Source organism: Ursus arctos, unplaced genomic scaffold, assembly GCF_023065955.2.
Source record: "Ursus arctos isolate Adak ecotype North America unplaced genomic scaffold, UrsArc2.0 scaffold_2, whole genome shotgun sequence".
In the NCBI taxonomy this organism is placed as follows: domain Eukaryota; kingdom Metazoa; phylum Chordata; class Mammalia; order Carnivora; family Ursidae; genus Ursus; species Ursus arctos.
Window position 1 is genome coordinate 39161375 of NW_026622874.1, and position 17356 is coordinate 39178730.

Consider the following 17356-nt stretch of genomic DNA (forward strand, 5'->3'; position numbering starts at 1 on the left):
ATACATATTAATAAACTAAAACAATGAGGATTAAAAAAAAGAATGAGGATATAGGATTTATTTAAATTTTCATAAATAAATTTTAGAGACAAATAAACACGAAACAGTATTTTAGTATCATTCGATATCATTACTAATTTTATTGATTTCCCTTCAGTTGTGTTTGGATGGTGAGAAGAAAGCTAGGGAAAACCACTGTCTTCCCAAAAAACCTGTGAGGAGAGATGAGAAGAGCTGGCTAATTTGTGGGATTTATTAAAGAAGCCACTGTGTATGAGAAGGAAGAACAGTGAACTTGGAAGTAAAGGCATGGTTTGAAATTCTCCAATCTGTCCTTAAAAAGCTGTGTCACCTTAGGGGGCACACCTGGGTGGCTCAGTTGGGTTAAGCGTCCGACTCTTGATTTCGGCTTAGGTCATGATCTCAGGGTCCTGAGATCGAGCCCAGGATTGGGCTCCACGCTCAGCTGGGAATCTGCTTGAGATTCTTCCTCTCCCTCTGCCCTTCCCCCAACCTGCACACAATCTCTCTGAAATAAATAAATCTTGAAAAAAAAAAAAGCTTTGTCACCTTAGATAAGTCGCTTAACTTCTCTCAGCACAGTTTCCTTACCTATAAAACTGTCATACCTTAGCAGCAAGAACTAACTAACAAAAATGTTTTTTGCCGAGCCCATCAGAAAAGAAAGGGTAGCCTGTATCAGGATAGAAAATGTATAAGCAAAAGAATAATACAAATAGATAACACAACAATAACAAATAACAGTAAAATAATATGATTCATAATTTTCCATCAACCATCTCATGTAATCACAACTGTATCATTACTACGAATATATGAGGCAACATAAATAGTAGTTAAGTGCACTAACTCTAGGTTCAAACCCTTAACACCACCACCCAATAGTCAGGTGACTTTGACCAAGTCTACTTACCTATTTTAGGCCTCACTATGTAAAGCAGGGCCGGCATTATCCCCATTTTATAGGCAATTTTAATGGAATAAAAAACTCTGAAAATAGTCATGACCCTCTTCAAGCTAACAGCTCAGGGATAACACATAAACATTGAAACACACACCAGAAGGCAAATGTTTTGATTCCTACTCTAGTATTCTTTCCATGAAATCTGTTCTCTTCAAGTTTTCATTTCCTAGCTAGATAATACCAACCTTCAAAAACAAATTACCTTGGATGCTAAGTCAAATTCTAAACTCTGTTCCTCTCAAAAGAAAATCTTGATAAGCAATTATTATGTAAGTCAAAGATACATTTTATAAATGGAAGATGAGAAAAGCCAGAAGATTAGCAGTGAAAAAAAGTGGTGAGAGAAAGGAACCCAGTAGAATGGACTGCCATGAAGTACAATTTTTAAAAACCCTAAACCCACACCCTACACAAATGCCTGAAGACAGCCTCCTACTGGAAAATCTGGTGGCTATTCTCAATTTATCCAAAATACATCATACCACTGGATAAGAGCCTCTCTGAGAGAAGAAAAAGCTTAGAATACTTGAAATTTTACAAAATGGAAATTATACTCCAAAGACTCTCTTTGTAGACCTCTCTCTTCTCCACTCCCTCACCCCTGACCCACAAATAAAGATGCCATAATATAAATCCTAAGAGATCCTGCTCTCCCCACCTCTTCCGTCCAAGTTAAAGACTGGCAAAGATGAGACATTACCATCTGGTTTAAATATCACCAAACGATGAGTTGGTACAACCACACAGACAACTGGGAGGATCTTGCCTAAAAGACCGTGTAATTATGTGGGTTTGATAAGGATTTGTTCCTTGTTCCTAGAGTTATAAGTTTAGAATAAAATGATAATGTTTCAGTATCTGTAGTCCGGAGTATGTATGCCACATAGGAAAATGTGCTTAATAAAAGCTCCAACCAAGTGCTCAACACACACTAAGTTTTCGACTTTATTTCTCTGAACATTAAAATCTGGTCAAGCCAGTGAGATGGCAAGAATTAGCACAGGAATGCACAAAAATCTGCCTAAGGCCACATAACAAGCATAGCTCGGAAGAGAAATCTTAGGCTAGGTGCATGCTCCCAGCTAAAATACTCAACATTTAAAGACTCAAAAGTTGTTTATACACCATTGGGGAGTGTTTTTAATACATCTAGAAAGCAATACTCAGTAAACTGCTTGACTCAAGATAAAAACAAAAAACCAGGGGCACCTGGGTGGCTCAGTCGGTTGAGACTGCCTTCGGCTGAGGTCATGATCCCAGGGTCCTGAGATCAAGCCCTTCCTGGGGCTCTCTGCTCAGCAGGGAGCCTGCTTCTCCCTCTGCCTGCTGCTCCCTCTGCTTGTGCTCCCCCCCCCCGTCAAATAAATAAATAAAATTTTTAAAAAATAAACAGAAAACAAAAAAACCAGAGGCACCTGGGTGGCGCAGTTTGTTAAGCCTCTGACTCTTGGTTTCGGCTCAGGTGGTGCTCTCAGGGTCCTGGGATCAAGCCCCACAGCGGGTTCCACACACAGTACAGAGTCTGCTTGAGATTTTTCTCTCCCTCACCCTCTGCCTCTCCCATGCTTGTGCTCTCTCTCAAACAAAACAAAACACCCACTGTGGAAATAGTATATATGTGTCTATGTAAGAGGCAATGTTATGAGGCCCAATAACAAGATATATTTGGACAAAAAACTGGGGAATCCAGGTTTGTATGGGAGTTCTCATCACATTTATTGTTATTTTTTTAAGTTTGCCTAACTGTTACTAAAGAATAAAATACAATCTGGCTCTGTCCTGAGGATCAAAATAAACATTTTCCCTGCCACCTTTTACTTTTCTCCCCCTTTACAGGAAGAATAATTGTCGAATATTATATGAGTCAAACTAACAACTCAATTTCCTACCTAGCAAGAACTGGGATTATTTTAATTGTTAGGTAAGATATAATGCCCTCCATTTGCAGGGCTTCAACAGCATCATAGCCATCTCATACTAGAGAAATTTAAATAATTTTAAACACTTCTTAACACAAAGCACACCTAACACAAACTCTTGCCCGACTATGCACACTACACAAGACACACATAACATATGCACCTGCAAATTTTCTGAAACAGTCTATAACAGCTCTACTTGAGAAAAGATTTTAATCTCACTAATTTTTTAATCCAATTTTTGAAAATATCTAGGAATAGACAAGCTTCATTTAGACCAACAGAAGAATTATATTCGGTATATTGTAGTTTTGATGCTGAGCTTTTGACTTTTCAAGTTTCACTTTTTAAAAATCCCTTCACTGTAGGGGAAAAGGAGGGATACATATTTGGCCCTAACCCTTGTCTCACTAAATCTGTCCCTAGAGTCTTCTTAGCAGTGAACAAATAAAGCTTTAGGATCTAAGCTCCTTGCAATCCATCAATTAATTAATCTGGACAGCAGCCCTAGGTCAGTGTCAAATCCCCTTATAGCAGATGAGAAGGCATACATTGGAGAAAAATGACATTGTCCAAGGTCATGACAGAATCAGACTCAGAACTCTACCCACTTTTTCTCCAAAATCTAGAAACACCCAACTCCTTCTTTTACATAATAAAGGAACAGACTTTAGGGGCACCTGGGTGGCTCAGTTGGTTAAGCATCTGCCTTTGGTTCAGGTCATGGTCCTGGAGTCCCGGGATCAAGCTCCAGTTGGGCTCCCTGCTCAGTGAGGAGCCTGCTTCTCCCTCTCCCTCTCCCTCTCCCCTCCCCCTGCTGGTGCGCACGCTCTCTCTCTCTCTCTCTCTCTCAAATAAATAAAATATGTTAAAAAATAAAGGAACAGACTTTTAAAAAATAATAATCCATATACACTACCCTTGATAAAGCTTATTTTTACCCATGCAAAATATTCTGTAAATTTTCCATCTACTGTAAAATAACACATTACCAAGTGAAATGGAATCAACAAGTTCTAAAAAACCATTCATTATGTGATATTCTGCCTGGTGTTGTTTAACTAGTTTCCTATCTGAGAAATCATTATTTTGGTGGGGAAAACAATTAGATTTTAAGGCGTTATTGACAGAAAATATTTTTCAATGACCTGATCTTTAAACTGCTCCTTTTAAACTTTTGACACCACAGAAATGTTTATCAGCAATTCTGCTGGAACAGAAACTGCACCATCAAGGCTGAAGGCCAAACTACCACTCTTAACAGAAAAGTGAACCTAACAACCTAACCAACAACTCATTAGACCCCTTTGATTCTCATTCCCTTAAAACTCCTTTTCCAGAAGAAATTTCAGATTCTTTTCCTTTACAGCAATTGGAATTGGTGCAATTAGTACTTTAACGTGCCTATCCCAAGCCATGTTACAAGGAAGTAGCTATACCACAGTTTCTCCCGCAAGGGAGAGAAAAGTTGAGATAGCCTGGCAGACAGGGAAATGGACAAATAGAGAATGGAACAATGCTTGCAGAGACTCCAACCACCACCACCAAACTTCTGGGTTCCAAGAGCTGGCTTGAAGATGGTCAAATTTCTGCACAGGTTCCAACAAACGTGTAATAAAGCAACAAAGCTACTGATTAAAATTAAGAAATACAGGGGTGCCTGGCTGGCTCAGTCAGTGCAGCATGACAGTCTTGATCTCTGGGTTACAGGTTTGAGTCCCACACTGGATACAGAGATTACGTACAAATAAAATCTTACAAAAAAACAAAAAAACTGAGAAATACAATCCCCATTCTAATTGGGTAAAGTGACCATCACTCACTAAAGGCTAGAAACCCCATTCCTAAGTGCCCAAATCTCACTCACACCCTTTATAAGATAAAAGCTAAGCAAAATTGTTCTTTGCAACTGAAGGTCACTAGTTTACTCTCAATCCCAATGCTGTTAATCTGCTTCCTGCTCTTCTATATCCAGGAAAATAGCTAAAGGGACTACATTCTCTATGCTTTTGTGTATGCTTGAGTATTTTCATAATAAAAAATTTTTACTTTACACACTGGCAGAGCAAAGTAATCCTTGTGTCCAGAAAGTAAGTTTACATGATAAAAAAAGAAAAAAGGATAAATAGATGGGATGACTCTAGACCGCATCTAAAGGTATAAGGCAACGATACTTTAGAGGAATGGTCTACAATGAAAGATCTGAATGTTTAAAAAAAAGCAAGAGAGAATTTATAAGAATTCATTTAGTCAAATTCCACATCTTTGTTCCAAACATCGCACAATTATGGAACAGAAATATCTCACTGCCCTGTCGGCAGCTTTTCCTCATTAGTCTGGTTCATAAACTTGGGGGTTGTAAAAAGCACATTCGCCACAGAAATCATCTAATAGTTAATCACAGAAAAAGCAGCATTTTTGGAAGAGTTTTTGGAGATGTACAAAGGTAGCATCTCATTTAATTTTTTTCTTTAATCCCATCTAAGACAGCATTTAACAAAAAAGTCCTTGCTATGCTGCATACAATTCTCATAGCTCAACAAGTTTCTCACAAATTAGATTTTAAAATCCAGTTATAAGTTTCTCAAACTTTTTTTTTTTTTTTAAGATTTTATTTATTTGACAGAGAGAGAGCACAAGCAGGGGGAGTGGCAGAGGAAGAGAGAGAAGCAGACTCCCTGCTGAGCAGGGAGCCTGACGTGAGGCTCGATCCCAGGACCCTGAGATCATGACCCAAGCTGAAGGCACTTAACCAACTGAGCCACCCAGGCACCCCTCTCAAACTTTAATATAAAGCAAAATGGGAGGAGCCCAAGTGCTATGGCTTTCCCAAAGTACCACTCTACCCACCCACTTCCCCAAAGGGGAAGTTTGCCTCCAGTGATGCCTCTTCAAGTGACCCAAACCTAAAATTTCAGAAAGTAAAGTATAGACACTTCAATTCCCAACATTTATTCCCCTTAATATTTTTTTGAGGTTGGCAAAAAAAAAAGGTTTTTTGAGGTTATTCTGCACTTAAAGCAGGTATATTAGCATAATCTCCAGAGAATATCTAATTCTCTTCGCAAGGAAAAATCCCACCACTCCCTCAACTCAAATCAAGCTGAAAGGTCTGTACAATGAGGAAAGCAAGGATTTTCTAGGTTCCTGGTTTTTTTAAACCAATATACAGCCTTTGTAAAGAAGTACACAAGTAGGCTTCCTAGAACCTAAATCCAGGAACCTAATTAGCACTTTCATTGGGGGGGGGGGGCATGAGTTCTCCCTTTATCCTTTTCTACAGCCAACCTTTAATGTGGTCCAATTAAGACAATAAGTTACAAAAGTCTAGAAAAATATCCCATTTACAGCACATAAACCAGATGCAATTTTTTTTATCCAATAGTTTACGATGATATTTTTTTCCTTTCTAAAAGAAAATTCTCTCATTGGAAGACTTCTATCTGCCTATTAAAAGTATCCTAAACATCCTAAACTTTGTTGTTGTCCCCCAAATTAAATGAGTTCAGTTGATCTATCAAACAGAAATACTCTTAAATTTAGGCCAGCACATCATAAAGAAAATTAAGTACCTTAGAGACAAAGATTGAAATTGAGGGCTAATAAAATTTTCCCTAATCTTTTCTTATCAGTATGTTTCAATAATGAAAGAATTCAAACCCCAGCTTCAACACAACATTAACACTTTTCAAAGGCAATTCTCAATTCGTTTTGCTCTTTAAAGAGGTTTAGGTTGCATGTTTAAAAACAAATCCTATAATCACTGGTAAGGAAATTTTTCCAGTGGGGCTATGAATCTTAAGCTGCCTTATGTATGTATAATATCACTCACGTTCTATTCTAAAAGTCTATTAATTTTGTTGATTAGTTCGCTAAAAGTTACAACTAGGTGGATAGGTTCGTGGCTCTCAGTGTGACCAATTTATTTACCACTGGCAAAGTCAAATTCAGCTAAACACCCATTCAAAGATAAATAAATGAAGTTTGTTTTTACGTTGTTTAAGGCAGACATTTTCAAACTATACCTGTAGGACTTAATCCAGCCTCCTACTAAGTGAGAAAAAAAAGTTTTTCTTCTGAACAGTACAGTCCTAAATTTGTCTTAAAAGGCAGTTACAAGTGGGTACAGGGTTTCCTTTGGAAGTGATGAAAATATTCTAAAATTGATTGTCATGATGGCTTTACAGCTCTGAAACTACTTAAACGAGTCATAACATTTTAAATCAATGAATTATATGGTATATGAATTATATCTCAATAAAGTTATTTTTGAAAAAGTAATTATAAATTCTTTCGCTCAAGGATGTTTCTATTGATAAGTCTTGTCTCCAAAAGGTAAGGGGTCTAAAATGGCTACAGACTCACAACTAGAGAAAAATTCCGAGACACCAAAGGAACTGGGAAAACAACAGAGAGGGTTAGGCCAAAGTCAATCAAACCTAAAATTAGGGAGATTGATAGGCTGGAATGAGAGTAAATGAGCTCCATATCATTAACACCTCTAACCATACAAAGAAATGTGTATTTAAGTTCCTCCCTGTTCCTAATGGTAGAACCAGCAGGCTCACTCAAAGATGCTGACTGTATGAAAACACTTGGAAGTTTTACACTTTGGCTATAAAGATGAAGGGATCAAACTAATGACCCACAGGAAGTTAAAGTTGAAAAAATGTGTCTACTGTGCCATACGGGGTTTGATTTAAATCCCTGATTTTTGGATACTGCCAAAGAAGAAATATGTGGAATCCGCCTATATATGGCCAATGTCAGACATTTCAGAGCAAGAAAGAAAGTTATTAAAGCCATCAAATATATTCCAATCAGACTCGGGAGACAAAAAAGTATTCACCGAGCGCCACCTATTTTTTGCCTAACAGTTCCACTCCTAAAATTAATCACTTCCAAATACCACAAAGCAACATGGAAAATTTGCCCTTAAAAGACATCTAAGTACATCAAGGAGGAAATGAAAATGTGCATTTTAAAGGTAGCAAAACCAAAAGTCTGATTAATTGTAAGTTTAAAAAAAATTTAAAGCCCAGGAAATAAACCTGGTTATCCTACACACTTGGGTGTAATTTGAAAAAGATTTGTTTATTTCCCGCTTTAAACTTTTAACTCAGGATTTAACAGTCTTCTTAATTTATTACCTTTTATCACATTTACCTTACTATGATTTCACAAATCTCCGTGAACCCCAAGTTTTCAGAAGCAAAATAGTTTAGGGCCCTCACAGAAAGCAGCTGTAAACTGAGTAAGTACCATTAATTAAAGATACAAAGATAAGAACAAAAGGAAATTGAAATGCTTTATAATTCTTTCCCTAACCTCCCAACGACAAATACCAACAGACCCAATCTCCATTTTAATACAGCCACTTGTATTCCAAAAAATTAGCGAATAAAAATCATCTAGAAACACAGGCATTATAAAGCCATACTACGGACAATATTTCATACCTCTTGGGTTTTTTTGTTGCTTTATTTCAACTATATGAAACCACTTGTTCACAGCTTTCTAAAACAGAACAGTTTCTAAAACAAAGACTGTTTACGTCCCTTAAGACACCTTTGTTCCAACAAGACCCTTCTTCAAGAGCTACAACTTCTGGAAAGATTTCCCTTTTTGTGGTTATATCAACAACAAACTCTTTCCATTTGGCACAGGAGTTTGTTAAACAAAGGACGAAGAAAGCCCCCCTCACACAAAGCAGGTCTCCAAAACACAGCATTGGTTATGTTTGTAGATTATTTGTGCCTCTTTTAACACCCTTTCTCAGGCTGTAGAATGTACTACTCTCAATACAAAATGGTGGCCATCATGTCTGTCTGACATTCAGAATGGGAAAAGGCATATGATCACACATTTTGCAAAGCTTACCATTAATATCCTAGCCAAGATGAAGAAATGGGTATCCACACCTAACCAGAGCCAACACTATCTTTTTGGGAAAGGACCCAATAAAAGGCACAGAATAATTAAAGTAAGATAAAGGGTTTATCCTGGCCCTAGTACACACCACAATACCAACATGGAGGACAACTCTCACTCCCAGGAACCCGACTCCACACATTTTGGTTACGAAGAACTTAAATCAAGTTGCCTAATTCCTGAATAAAATCTCATTAATGCAAATGAACAATACTCACATTCACCCTCCATAGCATATGACATAAAGCTAAACTGCTAAATGTTTGAAACATGACCTATTCTTCAAGAATTAAAACCTTAGCTCTAATAAGCTCCGGCTATAACTTCTGCAGGCCTCTTTGCACTCTAGAAGAAACGTACTTCCCTTAAGCAACAAGAATCAACCTTATCCACTTCTTGAAAGAAATGGTTCTATTTTCAAACATTTCCCCCATACTAGCTGACCAGTTATTTTCTGAGGCATAGTTTCATCTACATCTTCAAACTTGTCCAAGAAAAACCAAAGTGTGGTGTCTGTGTTTTAATTTTGGGGGGAAGGAGATGGGAGACCGGAGAAAGAAGACATGAGAGATCTCCCTCAAAACTGCTTTTCCAAACCAGAATGATTACATACAGAACCCCTGCAACTCCAAATGTCATTACAAAGAGCAAGCTTAAGAAAGAAAGGGATTGGGGGGGGTGTGTGGAATCTTCCTCCAACGGGGGTGGGAGTAGGGGTGGGATGGGGGCGGGGAAGACAGTGGGGATAAGATTCTTCAACTGTAGGAAAGCAGTTAAACATCCTTCCCAACGGTCCCAGCCCGTCCAACCGTCCTTTAGGCCAACTCGGACTCAGACCATCCGCAAGGTGGGCAAAAAAACAGGGGAGTAGGCGCGCACCCAGTTCCGGGTGGGGGTGGGGGACAGGGAAGGGCTGGCCGGGCTCTGCTCAGCGAACGTTGGAGCCGTTAGAGAAGACTTCGGCAACACCCCACCCCTCACACACAGCCCCCAGGCCCGAGGCGCTTTAGACACGGCTCGGAGGGCTGAAGTGGGGCTGCATTTCAGCCTCCGCGGGCTGGGGGGCGCGGGAAGTGCGCCTGAAGCCTTCGGAGGTCTTCTGGTCTGACAAGTCCCTTACTGCACGGCCTCGCCCCCCACCCCACCAACACAGCCCAGACCTCCCCGGGGAACCGAACGGCCCGGCCCGAAGTCGGGTGTGCGCGCGGCCGGGCGCGCGGCCGGGCACCGGGCCCTCCGCCGCCGGTCCTGCCCCCCACCGCCCCCAAGCGCCCCCACACACACACTTACGCCCCCCACAACACCTCGGCTCCGGGGCCAGCCCCGCGGCTCCTCCCCACCCCCTGGCAGCGCTGGACGCCCCCTCCTCGAGCCCGGCCCGGGGGACAGCAGGAGGCCCGGGGCCCGGGGGGCAGAGGGGTGCCCCCGCCTGCAGGGTGGGGCGCCCAGGTGAGGGCCGCTCCGGGCCGACGCCGCCACCACACAAAGGACCAGGGGCTCCCGCCGCCATATTGAAAACTTTCCTTCGCGCACGACAACTCGCAAGTCCCCCACCCCCACCCAGCACACACCCCCGCACCCCGGGGGAGGAGGCGAGCCCCAGCCCGCGGAGCAGCGCCGGGCCCGGCGCCCGCCCTCCTCGCCCGCGACGCCGCCGGCCTCCGGCAGGAAGCACCCCCGCGCCCACCGCTTCATCCGGAACCGAACCCGAACCCCGGGCCGGGCCGCACACCCGTCCGCCCGGGCAGCGCGTCGCCCGGGCCCTCGGGCTGGCACCACCGAAGCGCCCGCTCTCCCACGCTCCTCACCTCCCACCCTGGAGAAGCCCGGTCCTTCTCCCCCGGCCTCAACTCCGACCCTGGGGCAACCACAAACTTGACGCGGCCTCCGGGGCGACCCCGCTCCCCGCCCCCAGCGCTTCGGGCCTCCCCGGCCCGCGCGTCCTCGCTCCCTCCCCCAGCCGCGAGCAGGATCCGGGGTGCCGGCGTGACTCACCGGCGGCGGCCGCACCTTACAGATCCCAGTCTGCTCGGCTATGGGCCGGATCTTGTGGATGAAAGCGAAGGGGTCCGCGAACTCTTCCCAGCTGGGCTCGAAGACCGGGCACTCGGGGGGAGGCAGGAACTCGCCCAGCGGGCCCGGGCCCCCGAGGGGCAGCGCCGGGCGAGGGCCCGGGGGCAGCGCGGTGGCTGGCTCCATCACCGCGGGTTGGAGACGGGCGAGGACGGGGTGGGCTCCGGGACCGCGGCGGCGGGCTGCGCTGGGTCCGAGACGTGTGCAGACGCGGCTCCGGCAACACCAAGTCCGACTTGTACTAGCAACGGCAGCACCTTGGGCTTTTTCAGCCTTCCTCCGACGACGTCTTACCGCTAACCCACGCCGTGCGCCTCCGCCGCCACGGCGAGGAAAAAGAGTCCCACCCCCACCCCCACTCACCCCCCCCCGCCGAGCTCTCGGCCCCGCCCCCGAATCGGGCGGGGCCGGGGCCTTCAGCCTGGGGATGGAGTTGATCCTTACGGTCCAGTTGAGCCAACGTTTATTGACCATTTACTACGTGCCAGAGTCCCTTCCCTCAAGAAGTTAATACTCTGGTGGAGAAGATCAGATACATGAGTGGATTATTTCAATCGTGTCAGTACACTGTGCTAGGTGCCATGATAGAAGTATATATACTTAGCAAAACTTGGCGAGGGGCAGAAGGTATTTGGCATAATGGAGAAGGATTTTCTAGGTAGGGGGAACGGCTTGAAAGTAAGAACAAAATGGAGGTAAGAAAACAATAGTTAAAATGTTAATAATAAGCCAACACTTGAGCACTTGAATATCCTGGGCACTGTTTTAAGTGGTTTGCATGAATCATTTAATCTACACAACAACCCTACGAGGTAGGTACTCTTATTTCCATTTTACAAATGGAAAGTGAGGCACAGGTTAAAAGCAGGTTGCCCAAATTCATACAGCTAACAAGTGATAGAGACTCTATCTTTTGGAAAGGGGGGTGTTGCAGGGAAAAGAGTGATCCTTGAGCAGTATAACAACGAGGTGATTGTGATAGAAATAATCTAGATGAGAAACAATGGTGCCTAAATTAAGGCAGTGGCGCTATTCATTAGGAAGAGGGATGCAAATGTAGGAGATAAAATTAGGACTCAGTGGTAAATCCGGGAGGGACAGTAAGGTATGGAGGATGATTCAGGTGTCTAAGGTGCGTGCCTGAATGGTTGCTTGGCCCATTGGCATTGCTGCGACATACCCCTAGACTCTATACATGAGAAATCAGTATGAGGTGGGAGATAATGTGTTCACTTCTGGATCCGTTCTGGATATTGTTGAGTTTGAGGAGTCTTTGGTACAGTTGGAAATATTTAACAGGCTGAATAGTATAAATCTGAAGAGGAGATGTCAGAAGTGGAGATGGAAATCTGGAGTTTTTGGCTTATGAGTGATAGTCATTATTTAATGCTTACTGTGTGTAAAGCATTGTTGTATATGCTTTGAGTGTGTTAGTAGATTAGCTCATTCAATACACAACCATCCTGTTGGATAGGTACGACTATTATGTCCATTTTGCGGAGGAAACAATGGAGGCACAGAGAGGTTAAGTAACTTTAAGAGATATGAACACTTTTGAGGCCTGGGAGCCCCTGGGGTGGGGGTTGGTAGGATGAGCGCCTAGTGTCCTGCCCCAAGAGAGGAAATTCAACAAGTAGGACCTCAACACGAAAAAGATCTCTCTTACCCAGAAAGCAGCCAACCCCATGGAAGTACTGTTTGGGTCAACATAGTCCTAGCTCTGCTTTCAGATTCACCTAGAGGAAAGAAGTCTCTCTTATCCTTGAGGATTCTTCAACTTAAAAAGAGGGGAGAGGCAAAGCCTCCTCTTCAATAAACTCTTGCCAGAGGTTCTTGGCCCCAAAGAGTTCAAAAAGGTCCTTACAGAAGGTACGGCTTGTCTCAGCTCTCTAGAGTTTTGGACCTAGGTGAGCCTGTTTGGCCCGCCGCTGTAACAGAGACTTAAGCCAAGAGGCAGCTGGCATCCTACTGGAGAAAAAGTCACCAGTGTAAGATAGGTATGAGATGTATTAAGTTATAATAAAATGTTAATGGTAGAACCTAGGTGGTGGGTCTAGAGGAATTTGCTGCAAAATTCTTTTAACTTTGCTGAATATTTGAAAATTTTTCATAATAAAATGTTGGGGGAGAAAAATCATTGTTGCTCGGGGATGTATGTGCTTTTGAGGGTCTTGCTGCCGTTGATTTCCTGTCATGTGCTCTTTGCTGGGAAAGCTTTAAGACTATTTTCACACCTAACTGGCATCCTTCAACCCGGATAGGTGTAACTTCGGGAGAAATTCTAGACATATATCAGTAATGACTAATACATAACTGAGGTGCGCTGGAAGAACGAGCCTAGGAAAAGCTTTCCCAATCCTTGGCCGTGTACTAGGACTCCCTCACGCTCCCAACTCCCAAGCTCTCTCCATTTCCGGTAGTGACCCTAAGTGATGAGATTTTGTTGCTCCCAGATCTGGCAGCAGCTGTTTGGCTCCCCACGGACCCGATGTGACGTTGAGGGAGGGGGCGGTTGCCAGGGTAGTGAGGGGAACCTAGGGACCCAGAGGTCTCTCCGGGAAAGGCGACAACTCCCCCGCCCCGCAGAAGACGCTTCCCTTGCCCTTTATGATGTGTGTTTACATGGGCGGAGGGATCCCTCCCCAGCTGACAGCCACACCGCGGCCGGCTCTTCTTTTTTTAAAGAGCCTAGCCACAGGCGGTGATTGGCCGCGGCCCGGGCCGCATCAGCCTCCGGGGGCGGGGCCCGGGCCGCATTGTCTCGTCTGGGGCTGGCCGGACGCCCCAGAGGCCGGACCTGGGCAACCCCGGCCCGGAGGTCCCAGGGCTGGAGCTCCCGGAGGCCTCGGAGAGAGGCCTGGGCGGGGTTCGGCCCGGCTTCCCGGGGGAGAGCGGGGTTGGAGCCCAGGCGGCCGAAGCGGAACCAAGCCCCGCTCGGAGTGCCACGTCTCCAGGAACCCCCTCCTTACTCTTGGACAACACTCCGCCCCACCCGGGCCTCCGTCCCCCAAACCACCCCTTATTTGTGCAGCCCCAGGTCCTTTGGACACATTCCTATGGGTCTCCATCCTCATCCGGCTCCTTCGGTCCCCAGGCCTCACTCCCCGAACCTGCGCGATCCTACCCCGCCCCCGGCCTGCGCCCCAGATCTGCAGCCTTCGCCCCTAGATCCGCCCGCCTGGTGATGAGGCGCTCCCCGCGTTCCTTCCGGTCGCCTCTATGGGACCACCACGCTCCGGGGTTGCAAACTGGGGGAGCGACTTTGTCCCTCCCCCACCCTCCCCGCCGCCAGTTCCCAGCTCATTGCCGGGGGACTGGGCTCCGGGATGAGGGGCAGGCCCGACTCCCCAGCAGCCAGGGAGGGGGTGGCGGCCCGCGCAGCACGTAGCGCACGTGTAGGGGCTGCTCTCCACCCCCTCCGCCGCCGGCTGCCTCCGACCACTTTCCAGGGCTTCGGGTGTCTGCGGTGCGCACGCCTTCCGCCCTGACCTCCGGTGTCGGCGCCCTCCAAGTACTGCACCCCTTCTAACACCACCCTTCCTTTCCCAGCCCTAGTGATCCTCCCCTCTTTCCCCTTTCCCCCAATTTCCCCAGTGCACGGGCCTTTCCTCAGCCTCTTCACCAGTCCGTCTCAGCGCCTCCGCCAATTCAGTGCCATCCTCTCTCTCTCCCACCACTTTGGGTGTCCTGGAATGTTTGGTGTCATATGTCCCCTGTGGAAACCCACAAACCCTGAGATCTCGAGATAAGCTGCAGCCTCTTCGGCCTCCCTGTTTTATTTATTTTGTGTACTCCCACAGCGTCTCTACTCTCTCTTACTCAACCCCGAACTCTGTCTTTAACACTGCCCTCTTCCCCTAGACATGGCTCTCCTCCAGACTGGAAGCCGCTGGAGGGAAGGAGTAATGGTGTCTAGCCCTGGCACCAGGCACGTGGTAGAAACTCCACGAATATTTGTTGAAGGGGAAGGGAAATGGCCTTGAGCATCTGTGGCTCGCACTGGCTGAGGATGTAGTTTGGGACTGGAGAGGAAAAGAACCTGGCTGCCCAGGTGAAGCAGGAAAAGATCTCACCATAGATCCGTATGTGCGGGATGGGGGAGCTCATAGTGGGATAAATCCATCTTCCCCCATTCCCTGCCCTGCTCATTTCCCTGGAACCAGGAACCCCTTCTCTACTGGAGTCCAGTCTCGCACGTGGGGCTGCTTTGCTCTCTACTCTGCCCTACCCCCAGCTACGGGCCGTCTGTTTGCATCAGCTCACCCCATGCCGAGGGTCTCACCTCTGGGCTTCTGTCCCTGGGAAGCTAGGTCTGGATCCTGGGGAGGTACCTGATAACTAAATACCTCTTCCCCTCCCCACCTCCTCTTTCTCTCCAGTCCTGGGATCCCTTCTGTGCTGACTCAGCCCAAGGGGATCCAGGGTCAGGGCTTTGGTTGACCAGGATGTGGGGCCCAAAGGGTAGACCCTTGTCTGGGCCCCCCTCCCCAGGGAGCCTCCAACAGACACTGGCAAGTGGGGCAGTTCCCAAGGTGTGGCCAGCCCTGCCCCGTAGGGGTGGGGGAGGGGTAGAGTTCCCCGCACTTAGGACTTCAGGGTGTTTCCTCCCTTTCTGGTTGGACCACTTTAGAGGCCCTGGACTCCTGTGGAACAACCTTGTGCTGAGGAGGGAAGCGGAGAGGCAGAGAGGGAGACTCGTGTTCCCCATTCATCCTGCAGCGGCACCGCCCCAACTAAGGTTTCTGGATGGAGGCGTCCCTCTCAGCACACTGTATGGCCTTGGATAGTTGGAATGTTTGGAATTCTCTATATCCGGGATGAAAGTCTTCCAACAGGAAGAAAAGGACTTCTACACGAATTATGTCAGAACTTCAGGCAGTACCACCAAATCTACCCTGCTCATTTGAAATGCACGGTGTTCTGCCAAATCGGGTCGAGTGACCAGCACAGGGTCAGACACACTAAATGTTAAAGGCGAATTCCCTTTCTTCTCTCCCCTGGCAGGAAGTGGTGATATGTGAACAACTAGAAATACTGTACTTGCATGAATGAGACAGGGCCAGCGGCTGGGAGTAATTCAGAGTCTCTTAGACATATCAACACGGCGAAGTAGGTGGCTATTAGTGGCATTGCTTTTCAGATGCGGAAACTGAGACTCGGAAAGGTTAATTAGCCAAAGTCTCACAGATAATAACAGAGGTAGGACTGGAAGGGTGATCCTAGAGCCTTTGATCTTCCCCAAACACCAAGCTGATTTCTCTAAAGCTGAGGAAAGGGAACACAGAGTCTCACCACCTGTTGCCCCTTCACCTGCCAACATGCATCCACTCTCTCCCCTAAGCCACGGTGGCTTCACACTTTGACCGTGATCTCCACTACTTTTGTTGATATTCCAAGAGTTCACAAAACAATAAAAGTTTCACAAAACAGTACTTGCCCTCACACAGTGACGTATTTGCATGCTAATTAAGACCCACGAAGCTGGTTGTATAACCCATTAATGGATTGTGACCCTCCATTCGAAGAACGGTGCTCTGCAGTTCATTTTTCCTGCTGTTTGGGCAGCTTTCAAGATGATACAGATCAAGCAGTGAGTTTTCTCTACTCATACCCATCTAATCTTGAATTTTGGCCCCTGCCCCTTCCCCTACCCCCACCCCACGTCTTCTGTAAGTCCTCCGGTACATTGTCCACATCATACACAAAATCGGTCATCATCTCTTCCCTCTTCAGTTTGTTCTTCATTGTTTATCATTCACTTGTCTGCAACCTTCTATTCATTTTCTTCCTACCCCTGCCCACGGCACTTCAACCCCAGGGATGATTTTTGTGCCTCGTCTTTTTAGCACGGTATCTGGTTGGGTGCCCAGTATAAGACCGGGATCTAGAATGGTCTTCCAGTCTCCCAAGACCTGACTTGGAGCCGTGGCCAAAGACTCGCATGCCTCGAGGGGCCAGAAGCAACAGGTGATCACCCATCAGGCCAAGGAGGGCAGCAAGTTGCAATTTTTCAAGAGAAGCCAAAAGTCTAGGTTTTTATACAAGCTCCCCGCATGTTTAAATATTCAATCTTCAAACAGATTTTTAAAATACAGCGTGTGGGCCAATCAAATGGGCTTGTGATCACTGGGTTCTGTGTGGAGCCACCTGCCCTGGAAAGGCCAGTGCGATGATGAGCTTCAGACCTTCAGAAAGAACAATGGTTGCCAGGGGAGCACTTGCTGAGGCACCCAGAGAGAAATGCTGGAACGGAGGTGGGCTCCTACCCCATCCCTACCCTGTGGGTCAGGTTCCCGCATCTAGGCTTAAAGGAGACTCTGACTTCCAGCCAAGTGGGGAGCCCGTACCCAGGGCATACCGTGGGAGCAGGCACGGTATCGAAGATGGCTTCCCCATAACTGCAATGCTAATGAAGGACCTGGGGGGTGTCGGCGCTTTTCAATATTTA

The 17356-nt window shown here is 46.2% G+C and overlaps 1 protein-coding gene across 2 annotated transcripts in view; it reads right to left on the reverse strand.

The window, feature by feature from the left end:
- The window catches only part of KDM5B (lysine demethylase 5B), a 74812-nt gene extending 63586 nt beyond the window's left edge, over positions 1–11226 (reverse strand). For both annotated transcript variants that reach the window (XM_044377673.3, XM_026480632.4), the window contains exon 1: positions 10831–11226. In XM_044377673.3, coding sequence (XP_044233608.1) covers positions 10831–11034 — 204 coding nt within the window. In that variant the 5' untranslated portion in view covers positions 11035–11226. The remainder of the gene's footprint in view (positions 1–10830) is intronic.
- Between the last annotated feature and the right edge of the window lie 6130 nt (positions 11227–17356).